The sequence below is a fragment of the Mirounga angustirostris genome, unplaced genomic scaffold (assembly GCF_029215605.1).
Source record: "Mirounga angustirostris isolate CCGP_5_RB_7025 unplaced genomic scaffold, mMirAng1.0.hap1 SCAF_5, whole genome shotgun sequence".
Taxonomy (NCBI): domain Eukaryota; kingdom Metazoa; phylum Chordata; class Mammalia; order Carnivora; family Phocidae; genus Mirounga; species Mirounga angustirostris.
In genome coordinates this window covers 155250142-155267467 of record NW_026991713.1, presented here as the reverse complement: position 1 = coordinate 155267467, position 17326 = coordinate 155250142, and the positions used below count along the sequence as shown (strand labels likewise).

The 17326-nt window shown below is 41.7% G+C and overlaps 1 protein-coding gene and 1 long non-coding RNA gene across 11 annotated transcripts in view; one reads left to right on the top strand and one right to left on the bottom strand.

Annotated features, from left to right (window-relative positions):
* The window catches only part of LOC135364542 (acyl-coenzyme A synthetase ACSM3, mitochondrial-like), a 29069-nt gene extending 13583 nt beyond the window's left edge, over positions 1 to 15486 (bottom strand). For all 9 annotated transcript variants that reach the window (XR_010411869.1, XR_010411870.1, XM_064592636.1 and 6 more), the window contains exon 1: positions 14542 to 15486. Coding sequence is in view for 7 of the 9 variants with exons in the window: in XM_064592636.1 (XP_064448706.1) it covers positions 14542 to 14974 (433 nt within the window). In the remaining 2 variants the exon portion in view is untranslated. The remainder of the gene's footprint in view (positions 1 to 14541) is intronic.
* LOC135364544 (uncharacterized) lies at positions 9629 to 16672 on the top strand. Of its 2 annotated transcripts, none has more exons than XR_010411873.1 (3): positions 9629 to 9757; positions 14237 to 14757; positions 16550 to 16672. It is a non-coding gene; the product is annotated as an uncharacterized LOC135364544 (long non-coding RNA). The 2 variants fall into 2 exon arrangements; XR_010411874.1 differs by lacking the exon at positions 16550 to 16672 and adding an exon at positions 15461 to 15636.
* Positions 16673 to 17326: the final 654 nt, after the last annotated feature.

The window sequence follows — 17326 nt, the reverse complement described above, 5'->3', positions numbered from 1 at the left end:
TTATAACACTTAGCTCTCATAGTACCTGTGAGTGTGTGGAAAACTCTTCACACAGTGCCTGGCACACCAAGTTAGCTCCATAAACAGTCACAACTAGCTATTATTCTGGCCCCAAGAAAAGTCAGTTGGGACATTCTCCTTCTGTAGTATTTTTTCCCACACTTCCATTGTAGCCAAGAGAGCATTATACTTCTTTTTTAAAAAATATTTATCCATTTATTTTAGAGAGATAGAAAGAGTGCAAGAGTGCTTGAATGGGGTTTGGGGAGCAGAGGGAGAGAGAGTCTTAAGCAGACTCCCCGCTGAGCATGGAGCCCTATGCAGGGGCTCAATCCCACGACCCATGAGATCACCACCTAAGCTGAAACCAGGAGTCGGAAACTCAACCCACTGAGCCAACCGAGAGCTCCCAATTATCCTTATTTTTGCTTGTCTGTTTCCCTCAGTGAATAACAAGCATCCTGAGAATAGAGACTGCCCCATTCATCTCTACTACCCTAGTATCTAGGGCAACACTTACTTAAAAACAAGAGTAACAGCAAGGTGAGCATGTACAAGAGGTTGGACATTGTAGCCAGAGCTTTATATACTTCCTTTCGTTTCCCTTATCACAACCCAGCGAGACTGGGTTATATTTCCATTTTGGAGACAGAGAAGCAGAGACTCTGGAAGGTTCAGTGCTATGCCAGTGGTCTTGAAGCCTGTAATTGGCAAGCTGAGATTTGAACCGGGGTCTGAGTTCCTGAGAGGGAAAGCTCTTCCTCCTTTGCTATGTTGCTGCTCACAGTACAGGCATGTGGAAAATGTCCCAGAGATGAGTCAGTGGCTATGCAAATACTTTGTGAAATACAGCACCACCTGGGTATGAGGCAGTATTCTGTTGTTGCAAAGAGTTGATACAAAGGAACCTGGATCATGGGTATATTGTAGTTCTCATCCCACCCTCCTCCTTGTCCAAATATAAACTATGAACCATACAAGAACTAACCTAGAGTCTTAATATTTCTTAGGCCTGGAAGCGGACCAATTAACTGATGATTTAAAAGCATATTTTTTTTTGCAAAAAAGTCAAGACGAGTATGTGAATTGAGGCTAAAATAGTCATTTTGCTCCAGCTCCTGAGATGGTAGTCGTCTGTCTGTCAGTTACAGGGATAACAAGGAGGCTGGGGAAAGTGGCCCAGCAACAGAAATGACTTGAGAATTGTGTTGGAAGATACCTGCCCCTGCCCCTACTATCATTAATAACGTTTTTCTGGTTTAAGACATGCCTGATACTCTGAATGTCCTGTCACCTGGCTAGTCAGTGATGCCTTTGGGAGTCACACTATGTGTGTGTGTATGTGTGTGTGTCTGTGTGTGTGTGTTGGTATATACAGAAAGTCTCTGTTCCCTCCCCCACTCTAGCTAGTGTCCCACAATCAAACCTGTGTGCTGTCCACATGAGCATCCAGAAATGAACTTCTGGGGCCAGCTCCTGGCTGCCTGTGGTTGCCACCCTAGGAAGGAATGAAGTAGGCAGGACTTGCTGATGGTGGGCTCCATGTTACTGGAGAGAACCTCCCATCCCGCCACCCCTCCTGGGCTCCCTAGAGCTAATGATCACAGGGATGGTAGCACCATGTCCTTACACCCCTTTTCAAAGTTTTGTCCAATAGTTTTCAGGACATTGGCCTCTTGACAAACTGATGAGCTGTGAATTGTCTTTGTGCAAATTGATTTGGGGCAAATTAGCCTAGAACTCTGAAGCCTCCCATTGGCTTCAGGCAATGTGTGAGCAGAGTGGGGCCTCTGCATATACATGGTTCAGCTCGTCTGCTGGGCTCAGTGGCTCAGCACATCCTGACTGATCAAGAAAGTACCATCTACCTACTGTTTCTACCTACTGTTTCTGACTGTCCGTAGACCTCGTAGAGCAGAAGACCTGTCCGTTTTCTCCACTGCTCTTGATCCTCTGGCAGCAGAGAGTGCTCCAGGGTAGGGAACCTGAGACTTAGGGGAAGGCAAAGTGACAAGAGAACTTGCAGTCAGGCCTTGGATGTTCTGCCCCAGGCCCAGAGTGTTAAGAGCTCAGAGCCTCGTCATCTGGATCATTCATGCTTCTGCTTCCTCATGTTCTTAGTTGCCTTTGAGGCAATTTGCTGGTGGTCAAAGCCAACTGGAAGTCACTCACTTCCTGTCAGTTCATGTTAACTCTTCTGGCAAGGGGTGGGTGGTGGCGGTGAGGCTAATGGGTTTGGATCAAAGGTTTGGATCAACTTTGGAAGCTGACATAAAAAGATGGCAAAGATGTATTTATCAGACCTTGTCTTCACACTCTCTGTGGCTATGAGGGGTATTTTATAAACTGTAAGGTGGTAGGGGATAAGATCCCAAGAGCATGTTAGGATGCTAACAGAACTGCATTGCCTTCTCTGAAGGGTAGGGTCATGTGAATTGAAGGGCTTTTGTATTTCTGAGCAGAGAATGCAAGTTAGAGGGTAGAAATGAATTGCCCAGGACATCAAGGAAGACTGGGATGTGTGTAGGAAAGGAGAGAAGGGTTATGGTAGCAGCCCTGAGAGAAAGAATTTCAGAGAGCCAAAAAGTTGGCTGTGAACATCTGTAGTAGGTACATTGCATGATGTAAATCCTCTTCTTCATTTTTCCCCATAACATTTTCTGCTAATAAAAAAACAACCACAAAATAATGATGGATTCCCTGAAGGACGTGGGGAGAAGTGATTGAGGTCTCAGTACCAGGTGGCCTGGGGCTGAGCCGGGTCAGCTCTTGGGGATGAGAGAGGTAGCAGACATCTGGTTCACCTTCTCATCCTCATCACCCTGTCCTGGTACATCAGAGTCAGAGTCAGGGACAGGAGGGCTGAGGGTGTCTTCTTCATTCTTCTGCAGCTTTATCCAAAGTAGGTAAAATGGGCAGATTCTCTGATGCAGTCATTAGCTATGCTTTGGTTGTATTTTTACTGGGTTTGGACAAAGATCATTGACTGAGGAATGTTCAAAAAGTAGCTTAATATGAGCTTTGAAATACAGATGGAAACAGGATCCAAACAGCTTGAGGCTTCATGAATAAAATCAAAACTGTGTTTCAGAGTTAGCTTCATAAGGGTAGCCACAGAACACCTTAATATTTTAATTCTATATTTACGACATGTTACTCTGATTTTTGAAGTAGCCGTTTTAATCTCAGACTCTTTAAAAGATACATAAATGCCCATAAGTTTCAAAGAGCAGATTTCAGGTTAGCTGAAATTAACCTGCAAACATGGGGAAATGCAAAAATAAAACTCTACAGTAAGATAACACTATATATCCATCAGATTGACAAAAATTAAAAACTCTGACAATAACAAATATTGCCAACGTTATGGAACAATGGGAATTCTCCTCTCCTGCTAATGGGAGCATTTCAATACTTTGGAAAATCGCATGGTAAAATGTCATGTCAGTGTGAACTAGCAATTCGTCTTCCAGAAAAATGCTACAGAAATGCATGCTTATATGCACCAGCGTACATGTACAAGAATTCAATGCAGCATTAATCACTAATAGCCCCAAAATGAAAACTACCCAGTGTCCATTAATGGTAGAACAGATAAAAAACACATCATGTTTTTATACAATGGGATATTATACAGCAATGAAACTTAACTACAGCAACATAGACACATCTTAAAAACATAATACTGAAAAAAGAAGCCAAAGATTACAGAGTAATATATGATTACACACATAAAGATCAAAAGCAAGTAAAATATGATAATTTGTTTAGGGGTATTTCCTTAGGAGGTAACCTATAAGGGAAAACAAGGAAAGGAATACCATAAAAGTCAAGACAGTAAATGCCTTTAGGGAAGAAAGAGAGCCATGCTAAGGAGCATCCTACTGAAGAATGAATGGGTCAACCAGGAAATTAAAGAAGAATTAAAAAAATACATGGAAACCAATGAAAATGAAAACACAACTGTTCAAAATCTTTGGGATGCAGCAAAGGCAGTCCTAAGAGGAAAGTATAGAGCAATACAAGCCTTTCTCAAGAAACAAGAAAGGTCTCAAGTACACAACCTAACCCTCCACCTAAAGGAGCTGGAGAAAGAACAGCAAATAAAGCCTAAACCCAGCAGGAGAAGAGAAATCATAAAGATCAGAGCAGAAATCAATGAAATAGAAACTAAAAGAACAGTAGAACAGATCAACGAAACTAGGAGCTGGTTCTTTGAAAGAATTAACAAGATTGATAAACCCCTGGCCAGACTTATCCAAAAGAGAAGAGAAATGACCCAAATCAACAAAATCATGAATGAAAGAGGAGAGATCACAACCAACACCAAAGAAATACAAACAATTATAAGAACATATTATGAGCAACTCTATGCCAGCAAATTAGACAACCTGGAAGAGATGGATGCATTCCTAGAGATGTATCAACTACCAAAACTGAACCAGGATGAAATAGAAAACCTGAACAGACCTATAACCACTAAGGAAATTGAAGCAGTCATCAAAAATCTCCCAAAAAACAAAAGCCCAGGGCCAGATGGCTTCCCAGGGGAATTCTACCAAACATTTCAAGAAGAATTAATACCTATTCTTCTGAAACTGTTCCAAAAAATAGAAACGGAAGGAAAACTTCCAAGCTCATTTTATGAGGCCAGCATTACCTTGATCCCAAAACCAGACAAAGACCCCATCCAAAAGGAGAATTACAGACCAATATCCCTGATGAACATGGATGCAAAAATTCTCACCAAAATACTAGCCAATAGGATCCAACAGTATATTAAAAGGATTATTCACCATGACCAAGTGGGATTTATCCCTGGGCTGCAAGGTTGGTTCAACATCCGCAAATCAATCAATGGGATACGATACATTAACAAAAGAAAGAACAAGAATCATATGATCCTCTCAATAGATGCAGAAAAACCTTTTGACAAAGTACAGCATCCTTTCTTGATCAAAACTCTTCAGAGTATAGGCATAGAGGGTACATACCTCAATATCATAAAAGCCATCTATGAAAAACCTACAGCGAATATCATACTCAATGGGGAAAAACTGAGAGCTTTCCCCCTAAGGTCAGGAACGCGGCAGGGATGTCCACTATCACCACTGCTCTTCAACATAGTATTGGAAGTCCTAGCCACAGCAATCAGACAACAAAAAGAAATCAAAGGCATCCAAATCAGCAAAGAAGAAGTCAAACTCTCACTCTTTGCAGATGATATGATACTTTATGTGGAAAACCCAAAAGACTCCACCCTGAAACTGCTAGAACTCATACAGGAATTCAGTAAAGTGGCAGGATATAAAATCAATGCACAGAAGTCATTCGCATTCCTATATACCAACAACAACACAGAAGAAAGAGAAATTAAGGAGTCGATCCCATTTACAATTGCACCCAACACCATAAGATACCTAGGAATAAATCTAACCAAAGAGACAAAGGATCTGTACTCAGAAAACTATAAAATACTCATGAAAGAAATTGAGGAAGACACAAAGAAATGGAAAAACGTTCCATGCTTATGCATTGGAAGAACAAATATTGTGAAGATGTCAATGCTACCTAGAGCAATCTACACATTCAATGCAATCCCCATCAAAATACCATCCACTTTTTTCAAAGAAATGGAACAAATCATCCTAAAATTTGTATGGAACCAGAAAAGACTCCACATAGCCAGAGGAATGTTGAAAAAGAAAAGCAAAGCCGGCGGCATCACAATTCCGGACTTCCAGCTCTATTACAAAGCTGTCATCATCAAGACAGCATGGTACTGGCACAAAAACAGACACATAGATCAATGGAACAGAATAGAGAGCCCAGAAATGGACCCTCAACTCTATGGTCAACTCATCTTTGACAAAGCAGGAAAGAATGGTCCAATGGAACAAAGACAGTCTCTTCAACAAATGGTGTTGGGAAAATTGGATAGCCCCACATGCAGAAGAATGAAACTGGACCATTTCATTACACCACACACAAAAATAGACTCCAAATGGTTGAAAGACCTCAATGTGAGACAGGAGTCCATCAAAATCCTAAAGGAGAACACAGGCAGCAACCTCTTTGACCTCAGCCGAAGCAACTTCTTCCTAGAAACATCGCCAAAGGCAAGGGAAGCAAGGGCAAAAATGAACTATTGGGAATTCATCAAGATAAAAAGCTTTTGCAAAGCAAAGGAAACAGTCAACAAAACAAAAGACAACCGACAGAATGGGAGAAGATATTTGCAAATGACATATCAGATAAAGGGCTAGTATCCAAAATCTATAAAGAACTCATCAAACTCAACACCCAAAGAACAAAGAATCCAATCAAGAAATGGGCAGAAGACATGAACAGACATTTTTCCAAAGAAGACATCCAAATGGCCAACAGACACATGAAAAAGTGCTCAATATCGCTCGGCATCAGGGAAATCCAAATCAAAACCTCAATGAGATACCACCTCACACCAGTCAGAATGGCTAAAATTAACAAGTCAGGAAACGACAGATGTTGGTGGGGATGCGGAGAAGGGGGCACCCTCCTACACTGTTGGTGGGAATGCAAGCTGGTGCAGCCACTCTGGAAAACAGTATGGAGGTTCCTCAAAAAGTTGAAAATAGAGCTACCCTATGATCCAGCAATTGCACTACTGGGTATTTACCCCAAAGATACAAAAGTAGGGATCCGAAGGGCTACGTGCACCCTGATGTTTATAGCAGCAATGTCCACAATAGCCAAACTGTGGAAAGAGCCAAGATGTCCATCGACAGATGACTGGATAAAGAAGATGTGGTATATATATACAATGGAATATTATGCAGCCATCAAAAGGAATGAGATCTTGCCATTTGCAACGACGTGGATGGAACTGGAGGGTGTTATGCTGAGCGAAATAAGTCAATCAGAGAAAGACATGTATCATATGACCTCACTGATATGAGGAATTCTTAATCTCAGGAAACAAACTGAGGGTTGCTGGAGTGGGGGGTGGGGTGGGAGGGATGGGGTGACTGGGTGATAGACACTGGGGAGGGTATGTGCTCTGGTAAGCGCAGTGAATTGTGCAAGACTGTTGAATCTCAGATCTGTACCTCTGAAACAAATAATGCAATGTATGTTAAGAAAAAAAAAAGAAGAAGATAGCAGGAAGGGAAGAATGAAGGGGGAAATCGGAGGGGGAGACGAACCATGAGAGACGATGGACTCTGAAAAACAAACAGGGTTCTAGAGGGGAGGCAGGTGGGAGGATGGGTTAGCCTGGTGGTGGGTATTGAGGAGGGCACATTCTGCATGGAGCACTGGGTGTTATGCACAAACAATGAATCATGGAACACTTCATCTAGAACTAATGATGTAATGTATGGGGATTAACATAAGAATAAAAAAATATACATATAAAAAAAGAGATTTCCATTTTTTCTATAAAGGGAAGCCTCCTTTTAATTACTTTTAAATATAAATATTATTTATTCAACCTTTCTAATAATAAAACTCTATGTTATATATAGAAAACTTTGAAAAACTAAGAAAAAGGCCAAAGAAAATTCTTTTCACTCATAATCCCACCATTACTACTCACTTTAACGTTTGGATATATGTCCTTCTCTTATTTCTCTATGTACATATATTATTTTATAAAATTGGAATTACATTCTACCTACTGGCTATCAATCTTGCTTTTTTACTTATGATTTTCACAAAGAGGTAAATCTTTTTATGTAACAGAAAAAAATTTTTTAAAGATTTTATTTATTTATTTCACAGAGAGAGACACAGCAAGAGAGGGAACACAAGCAGGGGGAGCGGGAGAGGGAGAAGCAGGCTTCTCACTGAGCAGGGAGCCCGATGTGGGGCTCGATCCCACGACCCTGGGATCATGACCTGAGCGGAAGGCAGACGCTTAACAACTGAGCCACCCAGGCGCCCCTATATAACAGAAAATTTTTTTAATTTCACAGCATGCTACCAAAAGGAAATATCATGATTTATTGAACATATCCACTATTATTGGAAATTTTCTTCATTTCCAATGTTTCATATTAAACATACTTTTTCAGTGAGTAACCTTGTTAACTCTTTAAATGCCATTTTAATTATTTCCTATGAAAAATTATCAAAAGCCAAATTTCTGAGTTAAAGGCTGGGTAATTTTTTTCCTACTCCCTGCTGAGCAGGGAGCCTGAGGCAGGGCTTGATCCCAGGACCCTGGGATCATGACCTGAGCTGCAACCGCTTAACTGACTGAGCCACCCAGGTGCCCCTAATGATTCAACACTTTGATACAACGCTTGGCGCTCATCACAGGTGTATTCGTTAATCCCCATCACATATTTCACTCATCCCCTCCCCTTGGGTAATCATTTGTTTGTTCTCTATAATTAAGATTCTGTTTCTTGTTTTTTAAAAGTTCTAATATTACAAAATTTCTTGAAGGGATAATGCTTAATATTTTCAAACTTTGACAAGATAACTCAGACACACTGATACCAAAAAAATCTCTTTCTGCCCCATAATATAGAGATTCCAAATAAGAGATTCCAGCATCTCATACACCTATTTGGATTATTATGCTACTTGAGAAGGAGTTGCTTACACAGTTTTACCAAAATTCATTAGAACTTTAATAAGCAGATTTTTTTTTAGATACAAGAACCTAGACTAACTGGTCTTGTGGTTTCCATAGCAGGCAAGTCAAGTGCTGTTAGATCTGTGGATGTTTGGGGCACTGGGTGGCTCAGTCGGGTGGACGTCTCCCTTCAGCTCAGGTCATGATCCCAGGGTCCTGAGATCAAGCCCCATGCCGGGCTCTCCGCTCAGTGGGGAGTCGGCTTCTCCAACTCCCTCTGTGCTCTCTCCCTGTGTTCTTTCTCTTTCTCTCTCTCTCTCAAATAAGTAAAATCTTTTTTTTTAAGATTTTATTTATTTATTTGACAGAAAGAGAGAGCACACAAGCAGGAGGAGTGGGAGAGGGAGAAGCAGGCATCCCGTGGAGCAGGGAGCCCGATGTGGGGCTGATCCCAGGACCCTGGGATCATGACCTGAGCCGAAGGCAGACGCCTAATGACTGAGCCACCCAGGTGCCCTTAAAATCTTTTTAAAAAAAGAATCTGTGGATACGCTACAGAATGATCAAGCAAAATGAGGTTGTCTGTGCTAAGGGGTATTTGTACTAATCACTGTGTTGTGTTTCTGGTGTAAGAACATAAATCCAAAGTCACCTTCTGATAGAAAGCCATGGACAGTGTGGAAATTAAAGGCACAATTTAAGAGCAGTGATTGTGTTTGATGGATGATGAGCCTAAGAAAATAGAAGCCAGCGTCCCTTGCACACACGGCCACTGGCCCTATGCTAAATGCTATGCTTGCACTGCATCATTTCAGCCTCAGGAAAAAACCTCTGGGTAAAGTACCATCCTTATTCCTGTTTCCAGATGGGAAGAAAAAAAAAAAAAAGACCTGGTGCTAACAGAAGTCACCAACAAAGATCTATGTGCGTTTTCTCTCTGGGAAGCACCTGGAGAGTGCAGATTTTGTGTTATTTCTCTCTATCTCCCTTCAGGGCTAGCACAGTGCTCAGCTCATGCCATTAAATGATTGTGGAAGTTACGTAAATTTAGGTTTCTGAATTTGTTCTTCTCTCAGGTGAGCTGGGAGGAATATGCTTCAGCGAGAGTCCACATGGCTTACCTCACAGGGGACAGAGGGATCATGGATGAAGATGGTTCCTTCTGGTGGACTGGTAGAGCTGATGATGTCCCAGGTGTGTTGGGGTCAGAGGCGGTAAATGCTTGTGGTTACTGCTATTGAGCGTGGGGCTGTGGTGGTCTGGGGAGGGCTCTGGACCACCTCAGATACATAAGCATTACAGAAAGTTTAGAAAATGCAAATAAACAAAAATAAAAAAATAAGAGTCATTCACCATCTCATATTTTGGTGTATATTCTTCTAGTCTTCTTTCTTCGTATATAGAAACACTTTTTTAGTAGAAGTGAGTTCAAGGAGAAATGTTCTAGCATAACTTGTCTTTTTCATTCAGCAATATAAGAGAAATGTTTTTCTGTGCAATAATGCATATTTACATAATACCATTTTAAAATTTTTAATTAAGTAAAACATATATTCAGTAAGTACACAAATCTTACATGAACAGCCCAATGAATGTTTACATATTTATGCACCTGTAATCACATTTAGATTAGGACATAAGATATTCCCAGCACCCTAATAGGCTCCCTCATGTCCTCACGCCTCTGTGAAAACTGAACTCCTCCTTTTATGAACTTAGAAGTAAATTTCTGTACCTAAAAGCAGTTTCAGGAATTGGGAAAAGTCCATTAAATCCTAAGAGCAATAAATTCTGAGTGGCAGGGCGCCTGGGTGGCTCAGTTGGTTAAGCGACTGCCTTCAGCTCAGGTCATGATCCTGGAGTCCCTGGATCGAGTCCCGCATCGGGCTCCCTGCTCGGCAGGGAGTCTACTTCTCCCTCTGACCCTCCCCCCTCTCATGTGTTCTCTCTCATTCTCTCTCTCTCAAATAAATAAATAAAATCTTAAAAAAAAAAAATTCTGAGTGGCAGATGCCTGCAAGCAGATTCCATGGGCCATCCCAATTCAGACCTGGCCAACCACAAAAGTCACAGGAATGTTAAATATGACAAGCAATTTGAACATCCCACTCTCTAAATCGCAAACCTGCTTTCCCAGTGTTTTGACACAACTTAAAAAACTCAACTAAAGTTTGCTCAGGAAGTCTCTCCTCTGAGCACTCCCTACTGGAGTTAATTCTGAATGAACCACTTCCTTTCTTTACCTCTAACTGGTCTCAAGGTTTACCTTTAGCCTCTCTTTCCATCAGTAACTATTATTCTGACTTCTAAAACCATAGATTAATTTTGCCTGCTCCCTTATACAAATGGAATCATCCCGTCTGTACTCTTTTGTGTCTGACTTCTTTCTCTCAAAATAATGCCTGTGAGATTTATCCATGTCATTGTATCTGTATCAATAGTTCATTCTTCTTCATTGCTATGTAGAATCCCATTGTATGAATACACCTAAAATTTACTTATCCACTCTACTTTTGGTGAGAGAATGGGATTGATTCCAATCTGGGATAACATGAATAAAGGTGCTTTGAATATTATTCTACATGTCTGTTGCTGAATATATGCAAAGATTGATGACTGATATAGATCTAGGAGGGGAGATGTGAATCATAAGGTATGCATATTTTAAGTTTGATTAAGATATTACCACAGTTTTCTAATTCCCAATTTATACTCCTACCACAGTGGAGGCTGAATAAAAGTTCCATTTGCATAATTATGCTAAGCGAAATAAGTCAGTCAGAGAAAGACAAATATCAGATGATTTCAATCATATGCGGAATTTGAGAAACAAAACAAATGAGCATAAGGAAAAAGAGAGAGAGAGGCAAACCAAGAAAGAGACTTATAACTATAGAGAACACACTGATGGTTGCCAGAGGGGAGGTGGGTGGGGAGATGGGTGAAACAGGTGGTGGGGATTAAGAAGCACATTTGTTGTGATGGGCACTGGATGTTGTTTGGTTTGCTGAATCACTAAACCCTACACCTGAAATGAATATTATACTGTATGTTAACTGGAATTTAAAGAGAAACCTTTTTTAAAAAAGTTCTATTTGCTCCATACCCTCAACAACACTTGTTACTATGAATCTTTTAAACTTTAGTCATCCAGGTAAGTCTGCAGTATTATTTCATAATAGTTTTCATATAATTTTAAGGGACATGTAGTAGTTCATTCTGTCAAGATGATAAAGTTTTTTACTTTACTAATCCCTTATTGTTGGAGGTTTGGTTTTTAGTTTTTTTTCAATTTTTTACTTTATAAAACGCTTGGATGATCATCCTTTAACATAACATTTTTGTATGTCAGTATCAGAAATAAAAAAGGAGTTATCGCTACAGATCTTACACATATTAAAAAGACAGAGGTGCCTGGGTGGCTCAGTTGATTAAGTGTTGGCCTTAGCCAGTTTTGGCTTAGGTCATGATCTCAGGGTCATGGAATTGAGCCCCATGTTGGGCTCTGCACTCAGTGGGGAACCTGCTTGAGATTCTCGCTCTCCCTCACCCTCTACCCCTCTACCAGTCTCTCACATTCTCTCTCTAAAATAGATAAATAAATCTTTAAAAAAAAAGATAACAAGAAAATACTATGAACAGTTTTAGGTCAACAAATTCAACAATGTAGATGAAATGGAAAGATGCCTCAAAAAATAGAACATACCACACAAAATAAAACAAAAATCTGAATGATCCAGTATCTATTTTAATAACTGAAATAATTATTAACAACCTTACCAGAAAGAAAGCCCCAGACCCAGGTGGTTTTACTGGTAAATCCTATCAAACATTTATGGAAGAAATAACATGAAACTTACAAAAACCCTTACAGACAGTAAAGGAGCAAGTAACATTGGATATTATCAGGTTTTAAGTCTTGGCCAATGTGAAAAGTGAATAATCTCAAAAAAAAAAAAAGTGAGTAATCTTACTTGTCTTTTGATTACTAGTAAGATTGAAGTTTTTCTGCTGTTTACTGTCCTTTTTCGATTTTAAAATCTGAATGTTTATCTTTTTCTGACTCATTTTTTAAAGATTAATTTATTTATTACAGAGAGAGAGTGCATGAGATCGAGGCGGGGGAGGGGAGGACGTGGGGAAGGCAGAGGAAGAGACAGAATCTCAAGCAGACTCCCTGCTGCATGTGGAGCCTGACACTGACGCAGGGCTCAATCCAACAACTATGAGGTCGTGACCTGAGCCAAAATTAAATCAAGAGTTAGACACCTAGCTGACTGAGACTGCGCATAGGGTGGTGTGCTGATGATGAAACGAAAAGTCCTCAATTTGCAGTCCTTCCACCTACATGCTATGGCCTATAATACCTGCTTGCCATTAGAGCACTTTTGAGTTAAGGTATTATCTCAAAGATCAAAACTGTGGGAGGAATGGATCACGGATCCAGTCCTTCCTCTATACTGGAAATCACTTACTAGATTTTCAGTAGCGCCCTGAGGCACAAGGAGACAGGATAGTTTGGTTTTGACGGAAAAACAAGATAGGTCATGAAAAACCAGAATATAAAAACCATAAAACTCCACAGTACAGGGACGCCTGGGTGGCTCACTCGTTAAGTGTCTGCCTTCGGCTCAGGTCATGATCCCAGGGTCCTGGGATCGAGCCCCTACGTCGGGCTCCCTGCTCGGCGGGAAGCCTGCTTCTCCCTCTCCCACTCTCCCTGCTTGTGTTCCCTCTCTTGCTGTGGGTCTCTCTGTCAAATAAATAAATAAAATCTTTAAAGAAAAAAGAAACTAATGATGTACTGTATGGTGAGTAACATAATAAAATTTAAAAATTTAAAAAATGGCTATGTCCAAAATTCATCAGATGCCATATTTTTGCCTGCAGATCTAGCTATTATTAAGGTCCCAGGGATATTCTGCACTTGACTCCCTGGGGGCCAGAGGAAACAGCCTTGCTGACATTTCTGCCAAAAAATCTGCTCAAAAGGAGCTTGAGAGTCAGGCCTCTGTCATGTTCTGAAGGGATGTCCTACCAATTGACAGTTTGGAAAAATTGATCAGATATGCCCAACAACTGGGCCCAGAGAAGGAGAAACAATGTTGGGAATCTAATGACTGATAAAAAGAGAGAATTCTGCCTTGGATCAAGTAACAATCTGGCCCTCCCCAAAATTCTAAAATTCCCATGCCTGACAATAGTACAAACATTAAACCATTGGTCTAATAACAAACTGATAGTGTTCATGAACCAATATTGGTGGGGAAATATTAAGAAGGCTGCAAAAAAAGTGCCTACCTTGCTCCTCCCATTGGTCCAAAATACAATCCTGGGAAAGAAATCCATACCTCCCGTGGGCATTTAAACTGCCCAATGAACCCTTTGAGATTTGGCAAGTGGATTTCATGCCACTTCCTCATCTCATGGAAATAAGTGTTAGTCAATGTGCCTATGTTTCCTCACTGGACCAAAGCTTTCCCTTGGAGAAAGGCCAATGACTCGTGTGTGGCTAAAATCCTGTTAGAAAAAATTATCCCTCCCAGGGAAGCCCTCTTGAACTACACAGTGACCAGAAAACCCATTCTACCGTGCAGGGCCCTCACCCCGTTTGTGATGTTTGGCCAGTTTTACAACACTTTCATTGTACATTACTAACCCCTATCTTCACAGATGGTCCAATGCAATAATGGCAATACTGGGGACTCAATGAGCAAAATGTGCAAATTTTCCAACTACCTGGGACAAAGGCATTGCTGTTACTCCTTCGAAATCTCAAGTCCACACCCTTTGGAACTCAGACTCTCACCCTTGGAGACAGTCACTGGACATCCATGCATTCGACCACTGCCCCTTTTGACCCACAGGTGGGAAAAGGGGATATATTTCAATAATGCAAACATCTAGTTGCTTCTATTAAAACTAACCATGTTGTAGCAGAGCAATCTTTTCACAGGCCACTCCCAGCGGACACTTACCTTGATCATCACACCTTGCAACCTGGAGAGTCTCTCCATTGGAAAAGACACCTCCACAGAGATTCTCTTCAACCTCCCTTGAGAGGCCCTTATCACATACTGCTAACCAAACCTTGTGCTGCCAAATCCCAGGGAATGGACTCTTGGGTCCACGGGACACATTTAAAGAAGGCACCAAACCCTGACTGGACCTGTACACCAGCTGGTGACAAGAAGGTAAATACTTCCCAAATTGCAATAGAAAACATCTGGGGAGACAGCTTGCCCCACATGTCCAGACCAGGCCTGCATTCCTTTTCTCACTGTTGCTCCTTCTACCTCTTTTGTGCAAAGAACATGCCATTTTCTGCATATCCCAGTCTCTTGCAAAAGGAGGAAACCTCTTTGGATTATGATCTTCCCTAAAATCGCCTCCTTTTGATCTTGTGAGCATTTCTAGAGGTTTAGAAGGTTCAGAATTCAAAAGTCTTTCTTTTACCTCAACTACTAACTGAATCCTGATTCTAATCCAAATGCATGGTTTCTGAATTTACAACATAACAGACCACTACTGATAACCCATATAGTTCTAAACAGTTCTTTTGAAAGAACAATACTGTTTTGAAATGTCCCAGAAGTATTCCTATTCTTGCAACAAGTTCTCTAACTATTGCTTCATGTTCTTCAGTGTACTCTATGTTCCCTAATGTGCTCAGTGATTTCATTCAGTGCATTCCTGCAGTATTTGTCTGTTTTGTTTCTAGCCACTGGGGGAGGACACTTCCAGGAGGCATACAGGACTCCGGGTTTGCCTTCAGTCCAAACAAGTGCCAATAAATATTTTCAGCTGGCTCCTTTCAGACCTAGGGTCCTGGATTAAAACCAGCATATGGTTTGGAATTGTCATCTTGTTTTTGATTCTGTACTTGCTGTCTCTCAGTCCTTTGTAGAAACACTGTCTCCAATGAAGTGATGCTGGCTCACTGGTCTCAGTCTTGAGCAGATACAGACTTCACATGGGAAGTTCGTGAGTTTCTCCCATCTAACCCTCCCTGTTCCTCAGGTGTCACTTGAGTAGTTTACAACTGCCATGCACATTCCCTCCAACATGAGACATGCCAATCTGAAAAAGCTTTGCTGGCACTGAAACACAAAACCACTAACTACAAAGAACTTGACTGTTGATCAGGAAGCCTTCCAGGGACACCTGGGCGGCTCAGTCGATTAAGCGTCTGCCTTTGGCTCAGGTCATGGTCCCAGGGTCCTGGGATTGAGTCCCACATTGGGATCCTTGCTCAGCGGGGGCCTGTTTCTCCCTCTGCCTCTCTGCCTCTCTGTCTCTCTCTCATACATACATACAAATAAATAAAATCCTAAAGAGAAAAAGAAATTCTCCCAAGGAAACTTTTTTAAAGTTCTTATTTACAATTAGTCCACATACACTATGATACTCATTTCAGGTGTACAATCTAGCGCTTCAACACTTCCAGGCAACACCTGGTGCTCATCCTAATCCCTATCACCTATTCAACCCATTCCCCCAAACACCTCCCCTCGGTAACAACAGGTTGTTCTCTCTACTTAAGAGTGTTTCTTGGTTTGACTCTTTTTTCTTCTCTTGGCTCATTTGTTTTTTTTTTCTTTATAAACTCCACAGATGAGTAAAATCATACAGTATTTATCTTTCTCTGATTTATTTTGCTCATCAAAGCAAATCTTGATCAGAAGGAGTGAGGGTGTTACACAAATACAATGAATCATGGAACACTACATCAAAAACTAACGTACTGCATGGCGACTAACGTAATAAAATTTTTTTAAAAGGGTAATTTTGAAAACTCCTAATGGGAAATGTCACAAAACACAGGCAGGAGGTTTGGGCAGGGGGAGCCCCCACACCCTACCCCTCCAAATAAAGTGGGGACCCAACAGGAAGACATGGACTTGACCTCGCACATGGATACTCCACTACTCCAGCTAGCAGAACTCTATTCTCATCTCTATATCCCCCCCTCACCTCCTCCAACAGGGCTCACCCACGAGAAGCTACAACACTTGGAACTCCCAGATGCCACCAATGGACCTTCGGTTCTTAACAGCCTTCCAAATTGCCCCCTTTCCTCCTGAAAACAGGGAGCCTCTCTGATATTCCCCAATGTGCCTACGGTTGAATCACAGCTTCTCTGTCCTGCATTCAAGTCTCTTTCCTTCCAAAGAAACCCGACCTGGGCTGATAATTCCCTGAGAGTTTCTACCTTTAAGGTTACAAACTGGACGGTACTTGGTTTTTACCTGGGGCTCTGGTTCCAGCAGAAATCAGAAAGTGGGATCCCAGCTCATTCTTCTAGAAGGTCCTGAGAGGCAGCAGTTAGCGTCTTCACCTCCCAACTAAATGCTGCTCCCCTTCCTCTTAATTGGAGTCAGGATTTCTCCCCAGAAACAAGCCTGCATCTGTAACAAAACCACCACAGCATCTCTGACGGGGCGTCGCGGGACCCCTCCATCCACGGATGCCCGAGTCAAATACCTCTTGTTCAAATACCCTCAGGGAAAATAAGGACCAAACCAGGGCAACAGCCCCCCAAATGCAAGCGACTGTGCTGCTCACCTACCAGCAGGGCCTGGGAAGCCGCCCAGAGCCCCCTGCTCAGCACTCAGCCAACAAGGCTGCTTCTCCTTCGCTCCTCAGGAGGCACCAAGTTGCTGCAAAGGCCCCAGGTTCTCCCAGGGCGGCGGCAGAACTTGCTGGTAAACGCAGCCCTGGCTCTCGGAGGGTAGTGGGTCCTCGGGGGGCAGCAGAAACCTC